We start from the raw sequence: 26,227 nt of genomic DNA on the forward strand, positions 1-26,227 counted from the left end.
CCACATTCACATTTTGATATATGATGAAGAATGTGGTTTGGATTTTTGAATTCTGCTCACAATTTGATAAAAATTTGTAATATAATTGGAATATTTTATTGGTGAAATGCTTAATTGTTACCTCTAAGGCATTAGCTAAGATTTATGATATTGTGGCGGTGTGAGCAGTGGAAGAAACACAGCCACCACGTTGAGGGTCGTTAACGACTGTTTTTATTCAATTCAGCGCGTGCCCCTTTTAAGGGCAGCATGAGCTCAGTCACCTTATGCATTGTGATGTCATAATCGCTGCCCAGGTGCCCAGGGTGTGCGCTGGAAGGAATGCTGCAGTCAGTGAGAAACCTCTGACCACGCCATTTCCCCATGGCTGCCCCGCCACGTGGCAATAGAAGTGGGGCTGGTTCGCAATGAGGATGTGTGCCACCACACAACCGAGGAAACTATGGCAAGCAGGGTGAAAACTAATCCAAAAGAGTTCTACAAATATGTTAATGGTAGGAGGAAAGCTAGAGACAAAATTGGTCCCTTAGAAAATCAGAGCGGAAAACTGTGTGTGGAGCCTAGAGAAATGGGGGAGATATTGAACAGTTTATTTTCTTCGGTATTCACTAAGAAGGATATTGGGAGATGTGAGATAAAAAAAGCAAATTGGGTAAATATGGGGAATATAGAGATTACAAAAGGTGTAGTTTTAAGGCTTTTGAAGAATATAAAGATGGATAAGTCTCCGGGACCAGACGGGATCTTCCCCAGGACATTGAGAGAAGTGAAGGAGGAAATAGCAGAGGCTCTGGCGGTAATTTTCCAAATGTCATTAGATATGGGGATAGTGCCGGAGGATTGGCGCATTGCGCATGTGGTTCCGTTATTTAAAAAGGGTTCAAGGAGGAAGCCTGGCAACTATCGGCCTGTAAGTTTGACGTCTGTGGTAGGTAAATTAATGGAGAAAATTCTTAGAGATAGTACTTATAAACATCTGGATAGACAGGGTCTGATCAGGAGCACTCAACATGGATTTGTGGGAGGAAGGTCATGTTTGACCAATCTGATTGAATTTTTTGAAGAGGTGACTAGGAATGTGGATGAGGGTAGCGCAGTGGATGTTGTCTATATGGACTTCAGTAAGGCCTTCGATAAGGTACCACATGGAAGGTTAGTTAGGAAGGTGCAGTCTTTAGGTATAAATTTTGAGATAGTCAAATGGATTGAACATTGGCTGAAAGGGAGAGGCCAGAGAGTGGTAGTGGATAATTGTCTGTCAGGTTGGAGGCCGGTGACCAGTGGTGTGCCTCAAGGATCTGTATTGGGCCCATTGTTGTTCGTTATATACATTAATGATCTAGATGATGGGGTGGGGAATTGGATTAGTAAATATGCAGACGATACTAAGATAGGTGGAAGAGTGGATAATGAAGAAGGTTTTCAAGGATTGCATAGGGATTTGGGCTGCTTAGAAAAGTGGGCTGAAAAATGGCAAATGGAATTTAATGCTGATAAGTGTGAGGTGCTTCATTTTGGTAAGAAGAATCAGAATAGGACATACATGGTAAATGGGAGAGCATTGATGAATACAGAAGAACAGAAAGATTTAGGAGTGACGGTACATCGTTCCCTGAAGGTAGAAACTCACGTGAATAGGGTGGTGAAGAAGGCTTTTAGTATGCTGGCCTTTATCAATCATTGCATGGAATATAGGAGTTGGGAGGTGATGTTGAGATTGTATAAGACGTTGGTGCGGCCTAATTTGGAGTTCTGTGTGCAGTTCTGGTCGCCTAATTATAGGAAGGATATAAACAGAGTGGAGAGAGTGCAGAGAAGGTTTACCAGAATGTTACCTGGGTTTAAGCATCTAGAGTATAGGGAGAGATTGGACAGATTAGGTCTTTATTCTTTGGAGCGTAGAAGGGTGAGAGGGGATTTGATAGAAGTATTTAAGATTATGAAAGGGATAGACAGAGTGGATGTGGATAGACTATTTCCGTTAAGAGGAGGAAAGATTAAAACAAGAGGACATGAGTTAAGAATTAAGGGGCAGAGGATTAGAGGTAACATGAGGGGGAACTTCTTTAAGCAGAGAGTGGTAGCCGTGTGGAATGATCTTCCGGGAGAAATAGCGGCGGCGGAGTCAATTGTATTATTTAAGAAAAGGTTGGACAGGTATATGGATGAGAAGAAGATGGAGGGTTATGGGCATTGTGCAGGGAGGTGGGACTAGAAAGGGGTGTTTGGTTCGGTGCGGACTAGAAGGGCCGAATGCCCTGTTTCCGTGCTGTAATTGTTATGTTATGTTATATTACCCCCCAGGGGCTTTGCCATCTGAGTCCACAGGGCAGATGTGAACTGCACCCCTCTGTCGCTAGTGATGCGCATCGGGACTCGAAATGGACGATCCATTGGCTGACCAGAGTCCTGGCGTACATCTCTCCTTAATTGGGATGGCCTCCGGCCACCTTGTGGCCCGATCCACCACCATGAGGAGGTAACAAGCCTCCTTGGGCACCGGCTAATATCCTGGAAACCTAAAATAAAAACTGCTCCACAACCAGAACTGCATAAAGCATTTATGGAAGCAATATAAAACATGGTTATTTTCATGCCTTGATAACAAATTGTGAATTACTAATGTATCATGTTTAAAGTCAGTTGTAAAATATTTCAAAAAAGGTATTAAAGTTTAAAAATGTTTTGCAAATTCAGAGGATATAAAAAAAGTGAACTCTTGGATTTAAAAGCTTTGCATACCTTTACATGACATGTCCAGACTCTGCTTGGTAATCCCGCCCTCTGATGGATGGGCCTACTTCATCTGGGCAGGAGGGTCAGGAGGGTGGGAGATGGTGGGACCAGGCGGGAGGTTTGGGGAGGTAGCTGGTGGGTCTGGGAGGGAGGGCTGTGATGCGCCCAGGCAGGAGTTGGGGATGGATGGAGGGAGGAAGATAATGAATTTGGGTGGAAGGGTCGGGGAAAGACAGATGAGAGGTGGTGGGTCAGGGAGGTGGAGGCGGTGGGAGGGTGAGGGAGGGTCAGGAAAGAGAGTTTCAGTCACTGGTTCTCAATGTTCATTTCCCACTCACATAGATACTATGTTGTGATCCATTACAATCCACAGAGCACCCATGGGATCCTGTGCCAAGTACTGGATTACTTAAGGGGGGTATATGAGTGGGAGGGGAGAGGAAAGATGTTGAGAACCACTGCCCTAGATAAAACAAAGAATAACTCATGTTATCGATGCAATAAGTTGCAAGCAGTATCACATCTAGGAGCGAGACTGGCAATAGTCTAAGAACTTGCTCAGGTCATCTTTCCAACATTACAGCGAGAAGCCAGTATAGTCACCTCCAGCCGCATGGGATCCTGTCTCTGGAGGTCCGACCATGGTGTTGAAAACTTACAATAGAGGAATCCGAGGAAATAGACTGAGACATCATCAAACACCTGCACAGTTACATCAGCAACGTGTGAACAGCGGGACCTCAAGCAGCAAGACCCACCTGGAGAGAATGTGGTGTGTAATACTTAATGTAGTCCATGGGTGGAAAAGAAAGATTGAGATCCAAATGGGGTTCCTCATGTGGAAGGGTCAGGGCATCTAATGAACATCTAGTACAAGGTTTAGGAGAGCTAACAGAATATTATTGTTAGCAGACAAATGAAAAAAAAGGAGGCTGTGATCCAGTTACATAGTTTGTATGTTCCTGTCAGTATTAAAGGCAAAGTTAGCAGGCATAGGGAACCATGGTGTTGAGGTATATTGGGGATCTGGTTAAGAAGAAGAAAGAGGTGAATACAGGTGTAGGCAATAATAAGGTACCTGAGAAGTATAAAAATGCATAAAGAAGAAAATCAAAAGGGCTAAAAGAAGATGAGATAGCTTTGGCAAACTATCCTCAGGGGTTCTCGGGATGTATTGAGAGTAAAAGGAGAGTCAGCGACAACATTTTTCCTCTTGAAGATCAGAGTGACATGGAGGGGGGTCCTTACTCGCAGTTAGGTGGCCAGGGGTGCCTGAATATGAAGAAGAAGAAATAGAAGAAGATTTTGATGAAGAACAGGAATTACTTATGGCAGCATCTAATATTTTTGAAGGTAAATCTAGAACTTTGAAGGCACATTCTCCTTACAAATCACGTTTATTAAGTCCTTCACCTGGCCCTGATATGGTAACTTTTGAAGAATTAACAAAGCAAAATGAAAATATGATGGAATATATGTCCCAACAGATTGCTGATATTAAAGATAGAATGTCAGATATGTCTGGTGAAATTGCTTCAGCCTGTCAACTGTTGATGTGGTTCAAGACAGAGTGAAGAATGTTGAAGATAGAGTTGATCAGATTGAAGAATTGATTACTGGATGGCAAATTGAGAAATTTTTTTTGTAGAAAATGGATGCACTGGAAAATCAAAGTCGTCAGAAAAATGTTAAAATAGTGGGTTTACCTGAGGGTATTGAGGGCACAAATCTTTTAAGATTTTTTAAGGATTGGATACCGGATGTTTTGGGATCTGAATATTTTCCAGAAGGTCTGGAATCATGTTTTAAGAAAGAAACCTTTACCAGGTCAACCACAGTGAGTGATATTACTTAGATGTCTTAGGAATCATGATCGGGAAATGATTTTACTTGCTGCAATCCAACAAGCTCATATGAATCAAGGCCCGATGATGGTACAGGTTAATAAGGTCTTCTTTTAATCTGATCTAAGTCTCAAAGTTACTCAGAGACAAAAGGAATTTAATCCATCTAAAGTGGTGCTTGGAAGAAAGGATATAGATCTGTTTTTAGATACCCAGTGATTTTGAAGGTGTTCTATGGACAATATCAGTCACAACTTTTTCAAAGGGCACAAGATGCATTTATCCTTTGCTAATTTTTTGCCAAATTCCAAGTTGACCTAAGACTTTTTTTTCTAAAGCCCTTGGTTTGAGCTTAAAAGTTGTAAATGGATAAGGGAGTAGAAAGGAGGAAACTGAACAATTGATGGATTTGGAGGTGGATTTTCCTGCTACATCAGAATCTTGAATAAACTGATTTTATTATTGTGATGTCTGGTTGGGGAGAGGATGATGACCCAGTTGTACCAAAATCATCAGCCACTGTTGGTGTTAACTGCAGCCGGTTAAAAGAGGGGGTATTGCATTAGCAGTTTTTTTAGGTGGGTATTTTTGTTTTAGTTCAGAAGGGGGAAGTTTTTTTAAGGGTTTTTTTAAAATATAAACTTTTTTTTGATTGGAGCCTTAATTGCATTTGTATTTTTGTGAGTACCTACTTACTTAGTTAAAATGTCGAACTTGAATTTTGCAACTTTTAATGTTAAAGACTTGAATAATCCGATAAAAAGGAAACGTGTTTTAAATTAAGAAATTGATTAAATTTTTAAATTAAGAAAATGAAGTTGGGATTTATCGGCCTTCAATCCCTTCAATTTCCCCAAGACCATGTCCTTAGAGATACTGATTTCTTTCAGTTCCTCCCTTGCATTAGTCTCTATGTTTCCCAACATCCTTGGGAGGTTATTTGTATCCTCTCTTGTAAAAACAGAACTAAAGTAAGAATTTAATTGGTCTGCCATTTCCTTATTCCCCATTATATATTCCCCTGATTCCGACTGCAAAGGACCTACTCTGGATTTCACCAATCTTTTCCTCTTGACATATTTATAAAAGCTTTTGCAATTGGTTTTTATATTTGCCACAAGCTTACTTTCGTAATTTATTTTTGCTCTCTTGATTAATCCCTTTGTCCTCCTTTGCTGTATCTTGAACTGCTCCCAGTCTTTGGTTGCGGTACTTTTTTTGGCCAATTGATATGCACTCTCTTTGGACCCAATGCTGTCTCTAATTTCCCTTGTTATCCACAGTTTATTCCATAGAAAGATAGAGATCTGTTTAAAGTAGCTTCATATAGACCAATTTCTCTGTTAAAGGTAGATTATAAAATTGTGGCTAAAGTTTTGGCAAATAGAATAGCGAAATATTTACCAAAATTGGTTCATGTAGATCAAACTGGCTTTATTAAAAATAGTTATTCAGCTGATAATATTGTTAAGTTCATTACATTAATTAATGTATCTAAAACTCAACATAATTTACCTTTAGATGCAGAAAAGGCCTTTGATCGTGTGGAATGGCATTTTTTGTTTAAAGTATTAGAAAATTTTAAATTTGGTCTGGTTTTTATTGGTTGGGTAAAGGCTTTATATAATAATTCTTCAGCTAGGGTGATAACAAATGGTTTAATTTCATCTATGTTTATGTTATCAAGATCAACTAGGCAGGGTTGCCCAATGTCACTGGCTTTATTTGCTTTAGTAATTGATCCTTTAGCCCAATTTATTAGACAGAATGTTAACATCAAGGGTATAACTGTGGAAGAGGAAGAATATAAAATGAATTTATTTGACAAATCCAAAGGAATCATTAGTTCATTTGCAGAGATGTTTAGAGCAATATGGAAAAATGTCTGGATATAAAGTTAATTGGGATAAGAGTGAATTGTTACCAGTATTAGATGAGGACAATTTGGAATGTAAGTGGGTTACTCAGTTGTGATGATCTGATAAAATTAAGTATTTAGGAGTGATAATAAGTGTGGAAGATCATCAAATTTATCAATTGAATTATATACCTTTATTTTTTAAAAATCAAGGCAGAATTTTAGAAGTGGAAAGATTTACCGTTAACTTTAATAGGTAGGGTTAATTTATATTTTTATATATTAATATCTTTTCCAGTCTAATCCCTTGTCCTTTACCAAAGTTTTTTTTTAAATAATTCAATGCGGCAGTTCATTTATTTTTATGGAAGAATAAATTATCCAGAGTTTCATTACAAAAATTGACATGGAAATATGCATTAGGAGGTTTACAGTTACCAAATTTCCAAAATTATTATGAGGCTGCTCAATTGAAATTTATTAATTGAATGTTGGATGCTGAATAAGTCCCAATATGGGCTAAAATTGAACTGACCCAATTATCAGAGAAAAATGTTAATTCTTTTATATATAAATAGAAACCAATTTTTTTGAAATATTATAATGTTCCTATACTTAGACATTTGTTAGAAGTGTGGTATAAGAGAGATGTGCAGGATTACTGGGTGGACTCCATTATATAGAAATAGGATTATACCATTTTCGATGGATAGAAGTTATTTAAAAAAATGGGATCTGAAAGGTATCCGAAGGGTAGAAGATTATTTTGATAAAGGTGATTTTCTTTCCTTTGTCCAGTTGCAAGAAAAATTTAAAATATCATCGAACTCATTGTTTGCTTATTATCAGATGTGAGCTTTTTTACGAGAAAATTTTGGGCAAGAAATTACACTTCCTAATTTAACTAGGTTTCAAATATTAATTACAGACCCTTTCAAGAAATGATTTATATAATTTGTTACAAGATAAGTTGAATAAACTCGATTTGTTTAAAATTAAAAATAAATGCGAAGAGGACTTACAAGTGGTTATTTTAGAGGAAGATTGGTTAAATATTTGTGAAGATACAGTGAGTAGATTGTTTAATGTGAGGTGCAGTTTGATTAACTATAACTTTCAACATCAATTATACTTGACGCCGAAGAAATTGAAAAAAATATGGTTTTAGGGATTCAGATTTGTGTTTTCGATGTGGAATACAGAAGGGGACTTTTTTTACATTCTGTTTGGTTATGTGATAAGGTGCAGAATTTTTGGTTAAAAGTTAGACAATTTTTTGAACATAATATACAGTTGTTACTTGATACTTTATTTTTTACTGGATTTTATGAAGGATTTAAGGGATTTGAAATTGGATAAATTTCAAATTGCATTTATTTGTTTGGCTTTGGCTGTGGCGAGAAAGTGTGTAGCAGTAACATGGAAGAATGATGTAGTAATTAATATTCAAAGATGGCATAATGAATTGAAATCATGTATTGATTTAGAGAAAATGACATATAACTTGCATAACAATTATTTTTTTTAATTAAAATGTAGGAACCATATTTAAGATGTATGTCTTAAATGTATTTTAATTTTTTAATGCAATACTAAGGTATTTTATTATTTTTTTGTAAAAGGCTCCATTATAATATTATGTAGCTGTAGGGATAGTTAAGTTTTTTTTGGGGGGAGGGAATAAATGTACTACTAATTTACTAATTTATGGTTAAATACTTTATTAATATAGTTCTGTAATAAGGGATTTTGCTTTTATATATATATATATAATTGTTGTATATTCTTAATAATATAAATAAAGTTGATAAAATAAAAGATCAGAGTGGTCTGCTATGTATGGAGTCAGAATAGATGGGAAAGATTGTATATGGGTTTTTACATCAGTATTTACTCTGGAAACTGGGATATAGTCAAGGGAAGTAAGGAAAACAGGCCGCGAGGTCAAGGAACCTATAGATTAAAGAGAAGGAGGTGCTTGGTTTCTTAAAGCAAATAAGGGTAGAGAAATCCCCAGGCCCTGACAAGATATTCCCTTGGACTTTAAGGGAGGCTTGTGTAAAAATTGCAGGGTCTCTGGCCGAAATATTTAAAATATCCTTAGCCACAGGGGAGGTCCCCAGGGTCGGTGACAGATGAGTATTATTGGGGGCTTTAGGGTAACCAGATTGGGGGGCAGAGTCTGACAGTTGTAAACTCATTCAGTGGGAGGGGGTTGGAGTGTTGATGGTGGCCTACCCCTGCTGAATAGATGCAAACCTCCTTCGTTCCTCTGACATAGCAGCCGAAAGCACTGTTTTTATTGCGTGGAGAGACAATAGTGTGTGTCAAGCTGGACGTTAGTGACCGTGAGTGTATGGGGGCACAGCAATTCTCAAGTGGGGCCATGCCCACAAATGCCCCCCCCCCCCCCCCCTTGGTGCTGGATGCCGGAGGACTGGAAAATAGCTCATGCTGTTCTGTTGTTTAAAAAAGGGTCCAAACAGCTACATGAACACTCACTGACGAGTCACTGGACTCTTGTCTCCCCGGTCACTGGAGCTCCTGTCACCCAAGTCCTGACTCCGAATCCTCCCCAGGCCTTCCGCGCACACATACTGGGGAGACTGATGTGCGTGTACCATAGTAGGCCAAGTGGAGGGTTCAGAGATGGCATTGGGAGGAGGGAGTGAGGGGAGGAAGGGCATGCCATTGAGTTCGAGATCCCGGTCCTGCCTGGGAGGCCATTCTCCTTGATGAGGCCAGGACAAGGGATTATTCCAACTGCTTGTGGCTGGGAGACAGTGGCGCACAGTTTGAGAGGAAGAGTTGGAGAGAAAAGTTAATAGCGGCCCGGCGAGTGGAGGTGAGCTGAGCAGCCCGGCAAGTGGCCCTGCGAGGTGAGGTGAACGGCCTGGCAAGGTCAGGTGAGTGGCCCGGCGAGTGGAGGTGAGGTGAGTGGCCCGGCGAGTGAGCGACGCGGCGAAGGAGCGGTACTTCCAGGCTTTGGCTCAACAGGCTTAGGCGAAAGCAGGCGAGGAGGAAGGTAAGCGGCATTATTTTAACTCAATCATGCCTATGGGGTTAGTGCTTTGTACTGGGTGTCAGATGTAGGAACCATGGGTGAATTCCACCCTCCCAAATAGCCACATCTGCATAAGGTGCACCGAGATGCAGTTCCTTAAGGAATGAGTTGGGGATCTGGAGCTGCAGCTTGAGGACCTGCGGCTGGTAAGGGAGAGTGAGGAGTTAATAGATTCAACTTTCAGGGAGATAGTGACCCTGAGACCAGATGTGTCAGGTAAGTGGGTAACTGTCAGGGGAGGGAAGAAAAATGCCTGGAAAATGGAGAGCACACCTGTGACTACCCCTCTCAGCAACAGGTATATTGTGTTGGATGCTTTTGAGGGAGATGACCTGACAGAAGCTGGCCACAGTGACCAGGTTGCTGGCACTGTGCCTGGCACGGTGGTACAAAAGGTAAGGAGGAATGCAGTGGTTATTGGGGACTCCATTGTCAGAGGTACAGACAAGAGATTATGTGAGCCAGATAGGTATACCCGCATGGTGTGCTGCCTCCCTGTTGCAAGGGTACGGGGTATCTCAAATCGGGCCCAGAGCATTCTGAAAGGAGAGGGCGAGCAGCCTGATGCCTTGGTACATGTAGGTACCAATGACATAGATAAAAAGAGGGAGGAGGTACTGAAAAAGGATTACAGTGAGCTAGGACAGAAGCTAAGAAAAGGACCACCAGGGTGGTGATCTCTGGATTGCTACCTGTGTCAAGTGCAACTGAGGACAAAAATGGAACGTTAAGACAAATGAATGTATGGCTGAGGGGTTGGTGTAAAAGACAGGGTTTTGGCTTCTTGGACCATTGGGATCTTTTTTGGGGAAGGTATGACCTTTACAAGAAAGATGGGTTACACCTAAACCCAAAAGGGGTCAATATATTGGCAGCTAGGTTTGGTACAGCCATCGGATGCGTTTTAAACTAATTTGGCAGGGGGATGGGAACCTGTATGATAGGGCAAAGGACAGGAAAGATAAAATAGGAAAAGTTAGGTAAGGCAGCGAAAGTAAAAAATCAGAAAGAGCAAGGAGGGTGAAAAAAGCAAATCTGAAGGCTTTATATCTTAATGCAAGAAGCCTTTGGAACAAGGTAGATGAATTGGCTGTAGAAATTGAGACAAACAATACGATTTGATTGGGATTACAGAAACATGGGTGCAAGGTGGGCAAGCCTGGGAACTTAACATCCCGGGGTATACAATATTTAGGAGGGATCATCAAGAAAGAAAAGGGGGTGGGGTAGCACTGATGGTGAGTGAAGGGACCGACACGATTGACAGGAAGGATATTAACTCGGAAGATGCGGAATCTATATGGGTAGAACTGAGGAATAGCAAAAGGCGGAAAACATTAGTGGGGGTGGTATATAGGCCTCCAAATAGTAATGTAGAGGTGAGGGAAGGCATAAAAAGAGAAATTAGAGAAGCGTGCAATAAGGGAACAGCTGTCATCATGGGAGACTTTAATTTACATATAGATTGGACTAGCCAAATTAGTAAAAATACTGAGGAGGAGCAATTCCTTGAATGTTTATGAGATGGTTATCTGCACCAATGTGTCGAGGAACCAACTCGGGAGCAGGCCATTTTAGACTGGGTATTATGCAATGAAAAGGGGCTAATCAGCAATATTGTTGTACGAGGCCCTTTGGGTAGGAGCGATCACAATATGATCGAATTCTCACTCGACATGAAGAGTGAAGAAATTAAAATCGAGACTAAGGTCCTGAATTTAAATAAAGGGAATTATGATGGAATGAGACGGGAGTTGAGTAAGATTGATTGGGTGGTGTTTATGGGGAGGGTTGACGGTGGATAGACAATGGAAAGCATTCAAAGATCTAATGGAAGAATTGCAGAAATCATTTATACCGGTTTGGCATAAAAATAAACCAAAAAAGGTGACTCAACTGTGGATAACAAGGGAAATTAGTGACAGCATTAGGTCCAAAGAAAAGTACCAAATCTGAAGACTGGGAGCAGTTCAAGATGCAGCAAAGGAGGACAAAGGGATTAATCAAGAGGGCAAAAATAAATTACGAAAGTAAGCTTGCGGCAAATATAAAAACCGACTGCAAAAGCTTTGATAGATATGTCAAGACGGAAAGATTGATGAAATCCAGAGTAGGTCCCTTGCAGTCAGAATCAGGGGAATATATAATGGGGAATAAGGAAATGGCAGACCAATTAAATTCTTACTTTAGTTCTGTTTTCACAAGAGAGGATACAAATAACCTCCCAAGGATGTTGGGAAACATAGAGACTAATGCAAGGGAGGAACTGAAAGAAATCAGTATCTCTAAGGACATGGTCTTGGGGAAATTGAAGGGATTGAAGGCCGATAAATCCCAAGGGCCTGATAATCTACATCCTAGGGTACTTAAGGAAGTGGCCATTCAGATAGCAGATGATTTAAGAATTATTTTCCAGAACTCAATAGACTCAGGATCAGTACCCATGGATTGGAGGGTAGCTAATGTTACCCGACTATTTAGAAAGGGGGGGGTAGAGAAAAAGTGGGGAATTATAGGCCGGTGAGCCTTACATCAGTAGTGGGCAAAATGATGGAATCCATTATTAAGGATGCAATAGCAGAGCATATGACTAGCAGAGAAGGGATTGGACAGAGTCAGCATGGATTTACAAAAGGTAAATCGTGCTTGACATATCTATTGGAATTCTTTGAGATGGTGACAGGTAAAATAGATGGAGGAGAGCCAGTGGATGTGGTGACCTGGATTTCCAAAAGACCTTCGATAAGGTCCCACATAAACGACTGGCATGCAAAATGAAGGCTCATGGGATTGGGGGAAAGGTATTGATGTGGATTGAGAACTGGCTGCCAGATAGAAGACAGAGAGTTGGGATTTACATCAAAGATCTAGATGAGGGGATTGGATGTAATATGTCCAAATCTGCAGACGACACTAAGCTAGGAGGGGTTGTGTGCACTGAAGAGGGGGTCAGGAAGCTCCAGTGTGATTTGGATAAATTGGGGGACTGGGCAGATACGTGGCAAATGCACTACAATGTGGATAAATGAGAGGTTATTCACTTCGGGTATACAAACCAGAGGGCAGATTACTATTTGAATGGCAATAGATTGGGAGATGGGGAAGTGCAGAGAGACCTAGGGGTTCTTGTGCACCAGGCACTGAAGGCGAGCATGCAGGTACAGCAGGCGGTTAAAAAGGCAAATGGTATGTTGGCCTTCATATCAAGAGGGTTTGAGTAAGGATGCCTTACTGCAGCTGTACAGAGCCTTGGTGAGAGCACACCTGGAGTATTGTGTGCAATTTTGGTCACCTTATCTGAGGAAGGATGTTCTTGCAATGGAGGGAGTGCAAAGGCGATTCACCAGGCTGATACCTGGAATGGCAGGAATAACTTATGAGGAAAGATTGCGCATTTGGTATTGTACTCGCTGGAGTTTAGAAGATTGAAAAGGGATCTCATAGAGACATATAAAATTCTGGCAGGACTGGACAGAATGGATGTGGAAGGGATGTTTCCAATGGTGGGGAAGTCCAGAACCTGGGGCCATGGTTCGTGAATAATAGGCAAACCATTTAGACCTGAGATGAGGAGGAATTTCTTTACCCAGAGGGTGGTGAATCTGTGGAATTCATTGCCACAGAGAGCAGTAGAGGCAGGTTCATTGAATATATTTAAGAAGAAATTAGATATATTTCTTCAGTATAAGGGAATTAGGGATTACGGAGAGAAGGCGGGGACGGGGTACTGAACTTTAAGATCAGCCATGATCTCATTGAATGGCAGAGCAGGCTCAAAGGGCCGAATGACCTACTCCTGCTCCTATCTTCTATGTTTCTATGTTTCTATGTAAAGAAGAAATGGAAAGTGAGAGGGGAGGGAGTTACCTGAAACAAAGACAATCGTCGTTCTAATTTCACGTCGAGTGAATTCAACCTAGGAGGTCAGTTCGGCTCCGAAAAAAGTTTGGATAAATGAGGATTTCTGATTTGTTTCAGATATCTTCATTTATCTGAAATTTTTAAAAAATGTAGGATAAGTGAGGATATCAGAAAATCGAAGTTTTGTACTTAATTCCCTGAAAGTGGTGTCACTATAGAGTTGTAAAGAGAATTTTTGGCATATTTGCTTTCATAAATCTCAGTACTGAGTAAAGGAGGTGGGATTTTATGGTAACGTTGTATTGACATTAGTGGTAACTGGCCTATTTATATGACAAGTTATAAAGATATTGGTGAGGCCAAATTTGGAGTATTGTGTGGAGATATGGTCAGATAAGATTTACAAGGATATTGCTGGGACTTTAGGAACTGATTTACAGGGAAAGGATAAACAGGTTAGGATTTTATTCTCTAGAGCGTAGAAGAATGAGGCGAGATTTGATAAAGACTTTTTATACTGAGGGTAGGTGAGATACAAACGTGGGTTAAAGGTGAAAGGGAAAACATTTAGTGGGCTCTTATTCACACAGAGAGTGATGGGAATGTGGGAACCAGATACCAGCTGAAATGGTGAATGCGGGCTCAATTTTAACATTTCAGGAAAGTTTGGACAGTTACTTGGATGGGAGTGGTATGGACAGCTATGCACTGAGTGCAGGTCAGTGGGATTATCCAGAATAATTGTTCAGCACAGACTAGAAGGGCCGAATGCTCTAATGTAACTGTCTTGTAACTGAGTAAATCATCCCCAAAAATATGGGTATATTTATTTTAAATTCTATCTTTATGTATATATGTGGTTATTATGTGTTGTGTATGTGTGCATTGTGGTCCAGAAAAACATTGTTTTGATTGGTTGTTACAGTATGTACAGCCAGACAATAATATCCTTGAACTCAATTAATAACACTGCATCTGGAATACTGTCTGCAGTGTTCCTTACTTAAAGAAGCAGGTAAATGCATTGGAATCAGCACGGAGACTTACTGCACCGGGAATGGGCAGATATATGAGAGGTAATGTTGGACAGATGAGACCTGCGTTTAGAAGACAGTGAAAATTTGATTGAAACTTAAAAGATCCAACGTTTTCTTGGAAGGTTGGGTGTGGAGATGATGTGTCTGCTTGTAGGAGAAATAAAAGAAACACTCATTTAAGAGAGGTGGGTTTTTTTTATATTTCAGTGGGTTGTGAGTCTTTGGAACTGTCTTCTCCAAAGGAGAGTGGAAGCAGAATCTTTAAATATTTTTCAGGTGTAGGTTAATAGATCCTTGATAAGTAAGTGGTGGATAGGATGGTTGCAGATGGTCTGTTATTAAAGTTATTAAGTGGAAGACAAACTCAAGGGGCTGAGTTGACCAATTTCTGATCCTCATTTATGTTTTTATGTGTTTGTTTATGTGCTCTTCCTTCGCTGAACAAACATGGTGCAGTTTCAGCTGAAACCATCTGCACAAAGCCCTGGATCACCTAAAGCTGAATTCATCAGGATGCTCTTTATTGACTACAATTGGCATTTAACACCACCAACCCCTCAAAACTGATCAGCAAATTCCAAGACCTGGGACTCAGCACCTTGCTGTGTAATTGGATCCTGGATTTCCTCACTCCAGACCACAATCAGTGAGGCATCTCTACGATCCCCTACCAGAGCACCACAGGGCTGTGTTCTTTGCCCCCTGCTCTACTCACTTTACACCTACAACTGTGTGCCTCGGTACGACAATAACACCATCTACAAATTTGCCGATGATACCACGGTAGTGGGTTGTATAAAGAAAGGTGATGAGTCAGCGTACAGGAGGGAGATTGAAAACTTGGTTGAATGGTGCACCAACCACAACCTTGCACTCAAAACTAAAAAGCTGATTGTTGACTTCAGGAAGGGAAAGCCAGAGGTCTACAATCCAGTGATCATTAGGGGATAAGGGGTGGAGAGGGTGAGCAAATTTAAGTTATTGGGAGTCACAATCTCAGACGATCTTTCCTGGGCCCAACACTCTAGTGGTAACGTAAAGAAAGCATGTTTAGTGCCTCTACTTCCTCAGGAGTTTGTGGAGGTTTGGAATTACACAAGAAATCTTGACAAATATCTATAGCTGCATCACGGTCTGGTATGGGGACACCAATACCCCTGAGCATAAAGCTCTCCAAAAGGTAGTGGACACAGGACATCACAGGCAAAACCCTCCCCGCTATCCTTGAAGTTCTTTTATTTTGGATTTCTGGCATCTGCACTTTATTTAGATCAGGGTCGGTACCAGAACGTAGAGGGGGGTATTAACAAGTTAAAGGGGGGTATTAGTGAGTTAGAGGGGGACAGGAACTGACCTGTTGATGGGGGTGGATGGGGACTGGCAAGATCCGACCTGTCGACGGTGGGGGTGCATACCTATCGTTGAGGCTATCTCTCCAACATGGGACATGAGGGTTCTTTTTATTGCATCAAGCGTCTGATGGCCACGACCATATTGAGGGGGCACATCACCTCATTGGGGGGGGGGGTGGAAATGCTGCAGATGTCCCCCCTTGGCACCGACCGTAATATAGATTTTGATTTACACACCCCAGTCCAGAGTTGAGGATGCCATACCTTTATTTCTCATGGTTTGAGTCCTATTGTTTCAACACACCTCAAAAACTGGAAGGTGTCTTTAATTTTAATTTAGAGATACAGCACGGTAACAGGCCCTCCGTACCATACCATACCGCCACATACCCCAATTAACCTACAACCCTCCTATGATTTTGAAGGGTTGGAGGAAACTGGAGCACCCGGAGGAAACCCATGCAGACACAGGGAGATGCATCAAGTCCTTCCAGACAGCACCAGATTTGAACCCAAGTTGCTGGTCCCGCATCGGACTTGTCAGCCACAAACGAGCCTGCAGCTGACGTGGACTTTTTACCCCCTCCATAAATCTTCATCCGCGAAGCCAAGCCAAAGAAGAAAATAGTGTTGCACTGACCGCTATGCTAATCGTGACGCCTTTATCAGCATTTTATTTGTTCTTACTGGAAAGCTACTGGAAAGTGCAAAATATCTTCATTACATGTCATTATTTAGCGACAATCCTACCTGGTTTTTGGCCTGAAATGTTGTCTTCCTTGGATATTGCTTGAACCATTGAGTTGGTCCAGCACTTCATGCATTACATAAGTTCTTTGCCTTATATACATACCTCCTATTCAATGTATTTGACAGGTTTAAAGAAAATCATTTATGAATGTCAGTCTCAAACTCTCTATAAAATCTTCTGGAGGAACTCAGCAGGTCAGGCATCATCCATGGAGGGGAATGCCACCTGAAAAGTTGCGTGTCCATTTCCTACCCCACAGGTACTGCTCGACCTGCTGAGTTCCTCCAGCAGTTTGGTTTATTTTTGGTCCAGATTCTTATGCCCTGTATAAAATCTTACTCTGCCATGATCATTTTTCTGGGAGAAAACCGCTAAGTTAAAGATCTCATAATGGCATTGGAAATTATTGCCTCCCTTTTGTTTTAGAGTGGTTTGAAATCCTTTAGTGTGAGAGAATGAAAGTAAAAGCAATGAACTTCAATCCCTTCATAGATTTTCTTTTGAACCGCATCATTCTGTTTCTCTAAAAGTCTCAACCTTTAACACGTTAACTTTCTACAATTCCAGATATCAAGTGATGAATTGAGTCTGATGATTCCTCAACATATAACATGCAATGCTATAAATTTTGGGCTTTCTTTTTAAATGAACTGTTTGAGGAAACCATTGATTTGACTTAAATCAGACTTGGTTGGTCTAAAGTCAACAGTAATATAAGAAACACTCAGCTCCGATATCTCAAACATGGCCCCAAGCCATTCACCATCCTACTTCTGGAGCTTGTAACTCTCACTTGTTTCCTTTCCCTTCCCTAGTTTTATAAGCCAGATAAAGGAAACGCTCACCATTTCTTCAGGTCTCACATGTAGTCTCAACTGAATCAATTTACTGTTAATATTGACCTTCCATTCCCCCCTCCCAATAAATAAAAAACACACCCCCTAATTTTAAAAGAGAAGTTCTATGAATGTGTGACATCATTTAGTATCAGGTGATACTGTTTCCTGCAAATATTCAATCTTCAGGAGCTCTCACCTTGTGAGTTCATTGTGGCTACCCCTTGAGGTCGAGGATGAAGGCCTTTGTTCCGTTGATCCACTGAGCGAAGATGCCTGTGCGTGTTTCAGTTTAACGCGGACTTGATTCTGTACTCCAAGATGCTTCACAAATCAATCAACCAATTCCAATGGCATGGAAACCATGACAATTGGAGATGGTGAGTTAGCACTTATGCTAAAATTGTTTGGAATTAATACTCCAATCATATAGATTCAAGGCAGAGATATGGGTATTGTATGGGTAGAGCAATTGCTCCTCAAGCTGGAATGTTATTAAAGGTTGAAATTTGTGCCAACCTTTGGTGCTGAAGGCATTGACGAAGAGAGCTGACTCCAGCTTCTTTGAAGCATTACCTCCTTTTTTTTTGCAGTTTTGCTCATTACTGGTCTTTAAGTGTTGGATATTCACTTTAAAATGGATCACTATCTGTAGAGAATCAATAGCAATAAGTACAGGCTATCAGTGTCAGTAAAGGTTCAATAATGAGCTCAGAATAATCACTGCTAGTGCAGGATCAATTTCACTAGTGTCCATGCAGAATGAATGCTAAATGAGCACAGATCAACCTGTCAGTTCAGCTTTGCCATTGTCGTCAATCCAAGCTCAATCCTGGCTCAATATTTAATCAATACATGTTCAACTCAGGTTCAACATGTCAGGAATATGGATCCTAGATTGATGGGGACGTAGAAATAATTTGCATTAGCCTTTCCAGGAGTATTTGAAGCCTTCCTAGAAAGAGAACTGGAAAATGTCAAACATTACTCTCTTGTTCACGCTGGAGTCAGTTTAATCCCTATGGCAGAGAAGTTATTGACAACATTAATCAGAAAAAAATCAACAGGCATGAATAAATTGAGGAAAGTTGCCTGCCAATTTATGAAAGTGAAATCAGGCTTGACAATTTGTTTTGATGAGCTAACGGAGAAGGTTGATGAAGGAAATGTAGTTGATGTCATCCACATGGGTTTTCAGCAGGTGTTTGATGAAGTCCCACATAAAAGGCTGGCTAGGACAAAAAAATGAGATCCAAGGAATCAATGGGTACATGAATCTGGTTTAAAGGGAGAAAATAATGATTAGAATGTTTTTTTAGAAAAAACTGAATGATGGTTGACAACAGTGTTCACATTAGGACAGTGTAGGCACCATTGTTCTTTTAATGCACAAAAGCTTCTTGGACATAAACGTGGGAACATAAGAAATAGGCACAGGAGTAAGCCATTCAACCCCTCCTGTCAGAAGCCTAATATCCTGAATACACCTGAGAGTGCCTGATCTCGGAAGCTAAGCAGGCTCAGGGCTGGTCAGTACTTGGAGGGGAGACCGCCTAGGAACACTAAAAAAGTTGCCAGCCAATTTATCAAAGTGAAATCTTGCTTAACTATTTTTTTTGATGAGCTAATGGAAAAGGTTGATGAAGGAAATGTAGTTGATGTCATCTACATGGATTTTCAGCTGGTGTTTGATGAAGTCCCACACAAAGGGCTGGCTAGAATCAATGGGTACATGAAACTGTAGGTTTCTGTGAGGGGCGCTGGACAAATCGTGACTCTCTGCCTGCTTTACGGTAGATGAATGTCAGGAATTTCTAAATGTAGTATTAAGTGACAATAACGGAACCTTTACCATTATCAGTCAACAAGGCCATATCTGATCTTTTATCTAAGCAACACTTTCCTGCATAAACCTCATATTTACCTGTATAGTTGCAGCAAACCAGAATTTAATTCTATCCATAGATTTTACTTATATATATGTTCAGAAACTCTGATCGCCTCATCATCTCATCCCTCAATGAAATTCCTAAATTTAAAGATGACACTATCTTGGTCTAGGGAGAAGGATATGAACGGACTGCGTGGTGAGATGGACTAGAAGCAGATGGGAAATTTAATAGTGAATTATTAAGTGATACATTTTCACAGAGTGAACTAAAGGAGAGGCAATAGAGAAAAATATAATGTTCAAGAAAATACATATGTGAATAAATCTTTGAATGTGGCAGGACATATGCAAGACTTGTGGTAAAATGTTGACATGTGAAGTGATAGGTTCATGAGGCATTTATCCTGGGATTCATAAATAGAGACTGAGACCATAGAGACGTTGAGATGACATTGAATCTTTATAAAACACTGGTTGGGCCACAGCTGGAACATTACATGTAACTGCAATCACCTAATAACAGGCGGATGTGAAAGTCCTGGAGAGGATAAGGATTCCTACTGGAATGGCTCTCAGAACGAGGGACTAAATCATCTGCATGGTTACTTCTGATTGTTCGTCGTGGAGCAATGAAAGTCAAGAAGAGATGTGCTAAGAATGTACACAATTGTGAATGGTTCATACATGGAGGTCCACTCTTCCCATTATCATATGGTTCAAGGATAGGGGCATACATTTAGGCAAAAGATATAGGGAGAGGACAAGAGAAATGTAGAGAGGCTTCGAAGGGTGGTGGAAGCAAAGTCAACTCTGGGCTTTAAAGAAAGGTGATAATATAGACCGTACCTCGTGTACATGCTCTTGAAGGGGCTAACAATCAGTCAAAGTCTAATTCACTTCCTTCTGAGTCTATAGAACAGAGAACTTATAACAGACCTTTCACTTGTGAGTCTGCAGGGGTCATCTACTGCACCCAGTGCTCCCATTGTGGTCTCCTCTACATCGGAGAGACTGGGCGCAGATTGGGAGGTTGCTTTGTAAAGCACCTTGGCCTGTCTGCAACAATAGCGGGAATCTCCCATTTCAATTCCTCATCCTATTCCCTTGCTGACATTTGTGTCCATGGTCTCATGCACTGCCAGACTGAGAGCAAATTGGAGGAATAACATGTCATCTTCTGCCTGGGGACCCTCCAATTGGATAACATTAACATTGATTTCTCCCTTCCCTTTCTTCTTCCCCTGTCAACTTTCCCCCAGCTCTCTCCCTCTTTCTTTCTTCCTTCTTCTTTCTGCCTCCTTTCACAGAGCCAAAATCAATTCTAATCTCTTAACACCTTTGTATGGCACGATTGGCGAGGCAGTTAGCAATCAGGACCAGACCAAGGTTCAAAATCCATGCTGTCTGTAAGGAGTTTGTACATTCTCCCCGTGTCTGCCTGGGTTTTCTCCAGGGGCTCTGGTTTCCTCTCATTGTTAAAAAAAAGTAGCAGGTGTAGGCTAATTGGGTGGCATGGACTCGTGGGCCAAAATTGTCTGTTACCATGCTGTATGTCTAAATTTAATTTTTTTTTTAATTAATTGGCCCTGGACTCTTCCCCCAGGCCATCTTGTCTTTATTCTGATGCCTTCCTGTTCTTTGCTTATGCCTTGCAAAAGGGCTCAGGCCCAAAGCATCAGTATATTTTTACCACCTATGGACGCTGCGAGACTCTCCAGCATTTCTGCACGTTTTTACAATCACAACTGCAGATTTTAGTGTTGTACTTATACAGACCCTTTTCTTTTTGGAGTAGATTCTTCATACGTGAATCTCTGTCACAACCTTTAGATATTAACCTCTTTCACAACTTAGCGCTGAATCAGAGGAACTCTGTACCTACTTCTTGCTGAATGAGGGTAAACTCAACAATGAGTTATTTCTAGTTTAATAGAGAACCTTTGGAATTTCAGTAGCGTATCTACACTGGCTTACTTCTTTGGCTTGGCTTCGCGGACGAAGATTTATGGAGGGGGTAAAAAGTCCACGTCAGCTGCAGGCTCGTTTGTGGCTGACAAGTCCGATGCGGGACTGGCTTACTATGGAACTGGTAAGCAGTCAATTTGGAACCAGAATATGCTCAAATCTAAATTTGATCGGGGTCATTAATGCATCATTTTACTTAAAAAATCAGTATACACTCAAAACATAATTTGCATTCCAAACATGATTTAAAGCTGAATCAGTCTTGGCTTGTAACTCTGAATATAGGCTGAACCTTGAAGCATTATTGTATTGGTAGTCTACAGAATTGCATGTCTTAGATGTACCTCTAAAGTAAAATTAGAGTCAGTTCAATGTGGATATATCGTAAGCTTAGTAAGACACGAGTATAGATTCAATACCAGATCAGTTGTATCTACAGGCATGCACCACATTTCTCAGCTCTAAAGCTGACCCAGTAGTAATCCAAATAATTTTCTGTCAGTTTCTTGGTGCAAACTCTTTAATTTTTTTTGTACAAGACATAGTAACATTTCACAAAATATATAACATAAAAATGTACATATTTTTGTAAAACAAAGAATAAAGGGTTAAGCACCTGCAAATTGTAAACTGGTCAGCGGCTTATTTCCTTGAATACATTGTCATACAGAGAGAGTCAGACTCAAACTTCTGGAGCACCTCTGCTGTACAGACTTAAGTTTTGTCACTACATACAGATAATATACTGCAGGCAAATCAGTAAGGAAAATGGAAAATATGTCTTCCATTCGGTATAGTGGTTCATGTTTTCTTAAGTATTGTAACCAGAGCTCCAAGAAAGGAGGAATGGAAGCTACTCTTCACAAGGCCTATGAACACCTTGATGGTCTGTCATTAGGAAATGGATCAAAATCCACTTCAATTCTCTTTCGTTTCTTGATCTGAAGGCAATAGTTACTGGTTGCAGAAGAGATGTAACAATGTGCATTTATCTTGTACCACAGAGCTTATAGACAGTAGCACTCTGCCAGCTGGGAATCAGTTTGATGCAAGACACATCAGGTACATTGAGAGTAAGTGTGCTGATGTTTGTCCCCTTCAGTGGTTCAGTACCATACCTTCCAGGTGTTTGCTTTAATTATGTGAAGGCACTGATTTAAAGTACATGGAATTTATTTGCCTGTAAGACCCTCAATTTAATATGTAAGGCATTGGGTTGACTGCAAACTCCTCAGGTGAAAAAGAGGTACTTGTTAAAGCCCTTGTGTATATGTATAAGGCATTTAATGGACCACAAGGCCCTTGGGCTATTTTCTAATATACTGATTTGACTAAGGCCTTTTGATTAATGTTTGAGGCATTCCTATCCTCAGGGAAGCATTCAATCAAATGCAATACCCTTTGGTTAATGCATATAGCAAGGGGCTGACTTAAGGCACTTTGGTCAATGCAGTTAAGGTGGGCAAATGAATTCTGCTGTAAAAGGCACTGAATGAATTGGGTAAACATTGTTTTGCTTTCCTTGGCCCCTGAAATGCTTTTTTTTTCTTCCCCCAAATGATATGGAGAACTCCAGAGCTCTGCTCTCCCTGTGCTTGATACCACTCCACGCAGGCAGTGGTGGTCTCGGAAGGCAGTGGTGGTCTCGGAGGGCAGTGGTGGTCTCGGAGGGCAGTGGTGGTCTCGGAGGGCAGAGATATCTTGTCTCAGTTAACACAGAGCTCTCTGCTAACGATCTTCCTTTTGGTTGCTCATGGAACCATCACCTGGAAAATGATAACTGTGGGCAAGTCTAGGACGGAGTGAATCTTAGAATCATTGAATACACCAGGAGTAGGTCATTCAGCCTTGAGTCTGCACCACCACTCAATGGTTGATCATAGGTCTTCAGTACCCTTTTCCTCCCCTCTCTCTACATCCATTGATCCCTTTAGCCCTAAGGGCCATATCCAACTCGTTTCTGAATGTATCAAATGAACTAGCCTCAACAACAAGGAGTTACACAAATTTCATCTCGAGGAAGGTCTTCTATTTTGTATGGGGACAAAAATATGTAGGGGAAAAAGAAATGGAACTTCTCCCACTTTTAATCCTTTCTTGTGCTGAAATGATTATTTTCTTAACAAATTCCCAGAAAATTCAGCACCTGTTTATCATCCATCACTTTCTACACACACGCATCAAGTCACATTGGTCAGAGTTCTTCCCCTGTACATCTCCATGCAAATACCTTTGCTCAGCATTTTCTAAATCATTGCCTCAGAGAGTTGAATTTGTCTCAATGAGCAATAAATCTTCATTTGAGAACTTAAATAATATACTTTCAAATTCTCTCGAGAAGAGAAAAGGGCCTGGCACAGGGGAGACATTTTGGATACAGACTTGGGGAGACAATGCCAGACAGAAAAATCAATAAATACCTCAGACGTCACAAAGTATAATTCAGTTCTACAGTGGTCGAGTGCTTACTGTAGAAGAAAACAAATCCAATTTGTCATTTCCTTCTGTGGTGAGTGCATAATGGTGATCAGAATTCAACATTTTTGTGTGTTTCCTAAAGGTTGCAATCGAATGATCTAACACTGTCTCGTGGAAAAAAAGAGGATTTCCATCTGCTGGAGGACCATTTGAGCTGTGACCGGAGCCTGGTGTCTAGACATTCAGTCATGCATGTCAGAGATGAAAAGCTGATGATTAAGTGGTTTTGGAAGGAACAGAAAAGATCCCTGAAGTGGTGTTTAAGCCTACGTGGTGTTAGCCCCTAATGTAGAACGGTGTCTATTGTAACCAGCAAACCATTTAAGATGCAAATGCAGCCTCATTTGTGACTTTTTTTTCTTCCTTATGTTATGTTCTGGATCTGGGATGTGGACATTTCTGGCATAAACTCTGTGTTACTGCTTCCAGTGATCTTTCTGAATACAAACTACACAGGCCGTTGCAGATCATGTGCAACATTCTGGCAGCAGTGTGCAGCCCCAAGTGCTACAGGATGCTCTACATTGTTTTTAAAGACTTTCCAGCCCAGAATTAGATACCTGCCGTATATTGGTATAGGTGTTGGTATTCGGGATTGTGCATTGCACTCAAGCACATTGTCAAGGATATTGACAGATGATTGGAATTCTGAAGATACTTTAGAACAAGTTTGTGATGTGTAACTGCAGTACGGTCCTCAGAGGCTACCTGTGGCGGGAGGGGTGTGGATAGGGTGGGGGTTGTCTTCACTCTCATTGTCAACAGTGCAATATTGGGCATCTGAAGAGTATCAATTACAGTATGCTGACGGTGACACAAAAAATGGGCAGGTCCGTTTGATTCTTAGCATGGAGCCCAGCAGCAGCAACTGAGGTTGCCGTGAAACCTAAAGCCAACATGTTTGGCGATACTCCACTTGGTATTTTGGTTGTCACCAATGTTTCAACTCCCTCAAAAGCTTAAGCCACCTCCAACAGACACTTGGGGCAAACTTGGACAGAGGGAAAACAGCCCCTTGAAACATCTACACAACCAAGTGGACAAGATTTCCCTGAATCCTGTGTTTGGTTAATAACATAGGCAATGAAGAAATCTTGCCCAGGGAACAATGATACAGATATCCAGGTGATGTGATATATTTTAGTCATAACTGAAGAAAATAGTCCTTTTTTAATAATAAAAATAGGTTCTATTTGTTATCTTACAATATATTTCCATTTCTTTGGTCCACTGTGAGAGTTAATGGGTCCAACATTGGTTGCTGCTCTTAATTCCTTTTCTCTTGCTCTGGGTCCCTACGAGGAGCAACTCCCACAGCCACAGTCAACAACCCTCTCCACATCTTCCACGAAAGATGAGCCATCAGTGCATTGGAAGACATATTTCCGCCGCTTGCTACGCAATGGCACGCAGCACCCACCATTGCCGCAGCTCCCCTTGCACTCCATTCGCGGCACTTTGACTGTGGTCTGGCATGAGGCATATCCCTGTTGCTTGCGGTAGACATCTCGGATCATTTCCTTTTCACAAAGGAGCTCTGTCAAACAAAAAGTTAAAGAAGTCATGTTTTTGTACAGGCCACTTGCTCTAACCTGTGTGTTTTTTGGCTATCCCAGGAGATCATGCACCTTCTGGGCATGAAGGACATTAGTTAGCATCCATCATGGATTTTTTGAATACTTTGAGAGTTCAGTCTGAGGTTGGGCTTCATCCCCTGATGGAACGATGTTGCAAAATAAACTGCAATGGCCTTTCCAACTCCGCAAACCTATGGGACTCGAACAGAACTCACAATGTAGCATGAGTTGTGGGGTTGCTACATTCTTGGGCTATACACAAAAGTGCTGGAGAAACTCAGAAGGTCACATAGCATCCATGGAAAGTAAAAGGGTGTCGCCGTTTTGGGCCTGAGCCGTCAAGAGTGTCGGAAATCCAGCAAGGTGGGGCAAGGAAGGAAAGAGGAGAAGAGAAAGAGCCGAGTAGTGATGGAGGGAGAATGCGGACAGCTAAGAAAGCTAGCTTTCTGATTGGAAAAGGACGGGATGAGAGCGAGGAGCTGGAGGAAGGGAGGCAGAGGGGTGAGGTTAAAGGGAGAGAGAGCAGGGGAGGGCTTAATGGAAATTGGAGGTCACTATTGATACCGTCTGGTTGGAGACTGCCAAGATGGAATATAAAGTTCAAGATCCTTTTATTGTAATGTAATAATACATAAAAATGCCATTTACATATTTCAACCTTTTTCTCCTGTAAGCTAAAGAGTCACCATGAACACTGCCCAGCGCCCCTAACAATAAGAGAAAGGAGAGTCCCTTCAGAGACCTGTGTGTGGGGGGTGGGGAGTGGGGGATTCATCCCCAATGCTCCTCCAGCCTCTGCATCTGCACAGGGCCCTGTTTAAACAATCAGCAACCTGAGCTCCATGTCCAAATCTCCGATATACTCCTGGAAGCCTTCAGCAGCCGTTCAGGAGCTTTCCTTGCTCTTGGCACCTTCTCAAATCCCGGTTCTGATACCTGGTTCCAACGTGCCAGCCTCCAGCAGCCTGTGTGGATTC

General features: G+C 41.2%; 1 protein-coding gene and 1 long non-coding RNA gene across 5 annotated transcripts in view; one reads left to right on the top strand and one right to left on the bottom strand.

The window, feature by feature from the left end:
• The first annotated feature begins 341 nt into the window (after window positions 1–341).
• Window positions 342–24,285, top strand: LOC138743651 (uncharacterized). Its single transcript, XR_011344976.1, has 3 exons — window positions 342–494; window positions 3,320–3,508; window positions 23,756–24,285. It is a non-coding gene; the product is annotated as an uncharacterized lncRNA (long non-coding RNA).
• The window catches only part of LOC138743649 (slit homolog 3 protein-like), a 726,007-nt gene continuing 721,477 nt past the window's right edge, over window positions 21,698–26,227 (bottom strand). For all 4 annotated transcript variants that reach the window (XM_069899177.1, XM_069899179.1, XM_069899178.1 and 1 more), the window contains one exon: window positions 21,698–25,210. In XM_069899177.1, the coding sequence (XP_069755278.1) occupies window positions 24,969–25,210 (242 nt within the window). In that variant the 3' untranslated portion in view covers window positions 21,698–24,968. The remainder of the gene's footprint in view (window positions 25,211–26,227) is intronic.

This window comes from Narcine bancroftii, chromosome 9, assembly GCF_036971445.1.
Source record: "Narcine bancroftii isolate sNarBan1 chromosome 9, sNarBan1.hap1, whole genome shotgun sequence".
In the NCBI taxonomy this organism is placed as follows: domain Eukaryota; kingdom Metazoa; phylum Chordata; class Chondrichthyes; order Torpediniformes; family Narcinidae; genus Narcine; species Narcine bancroftii.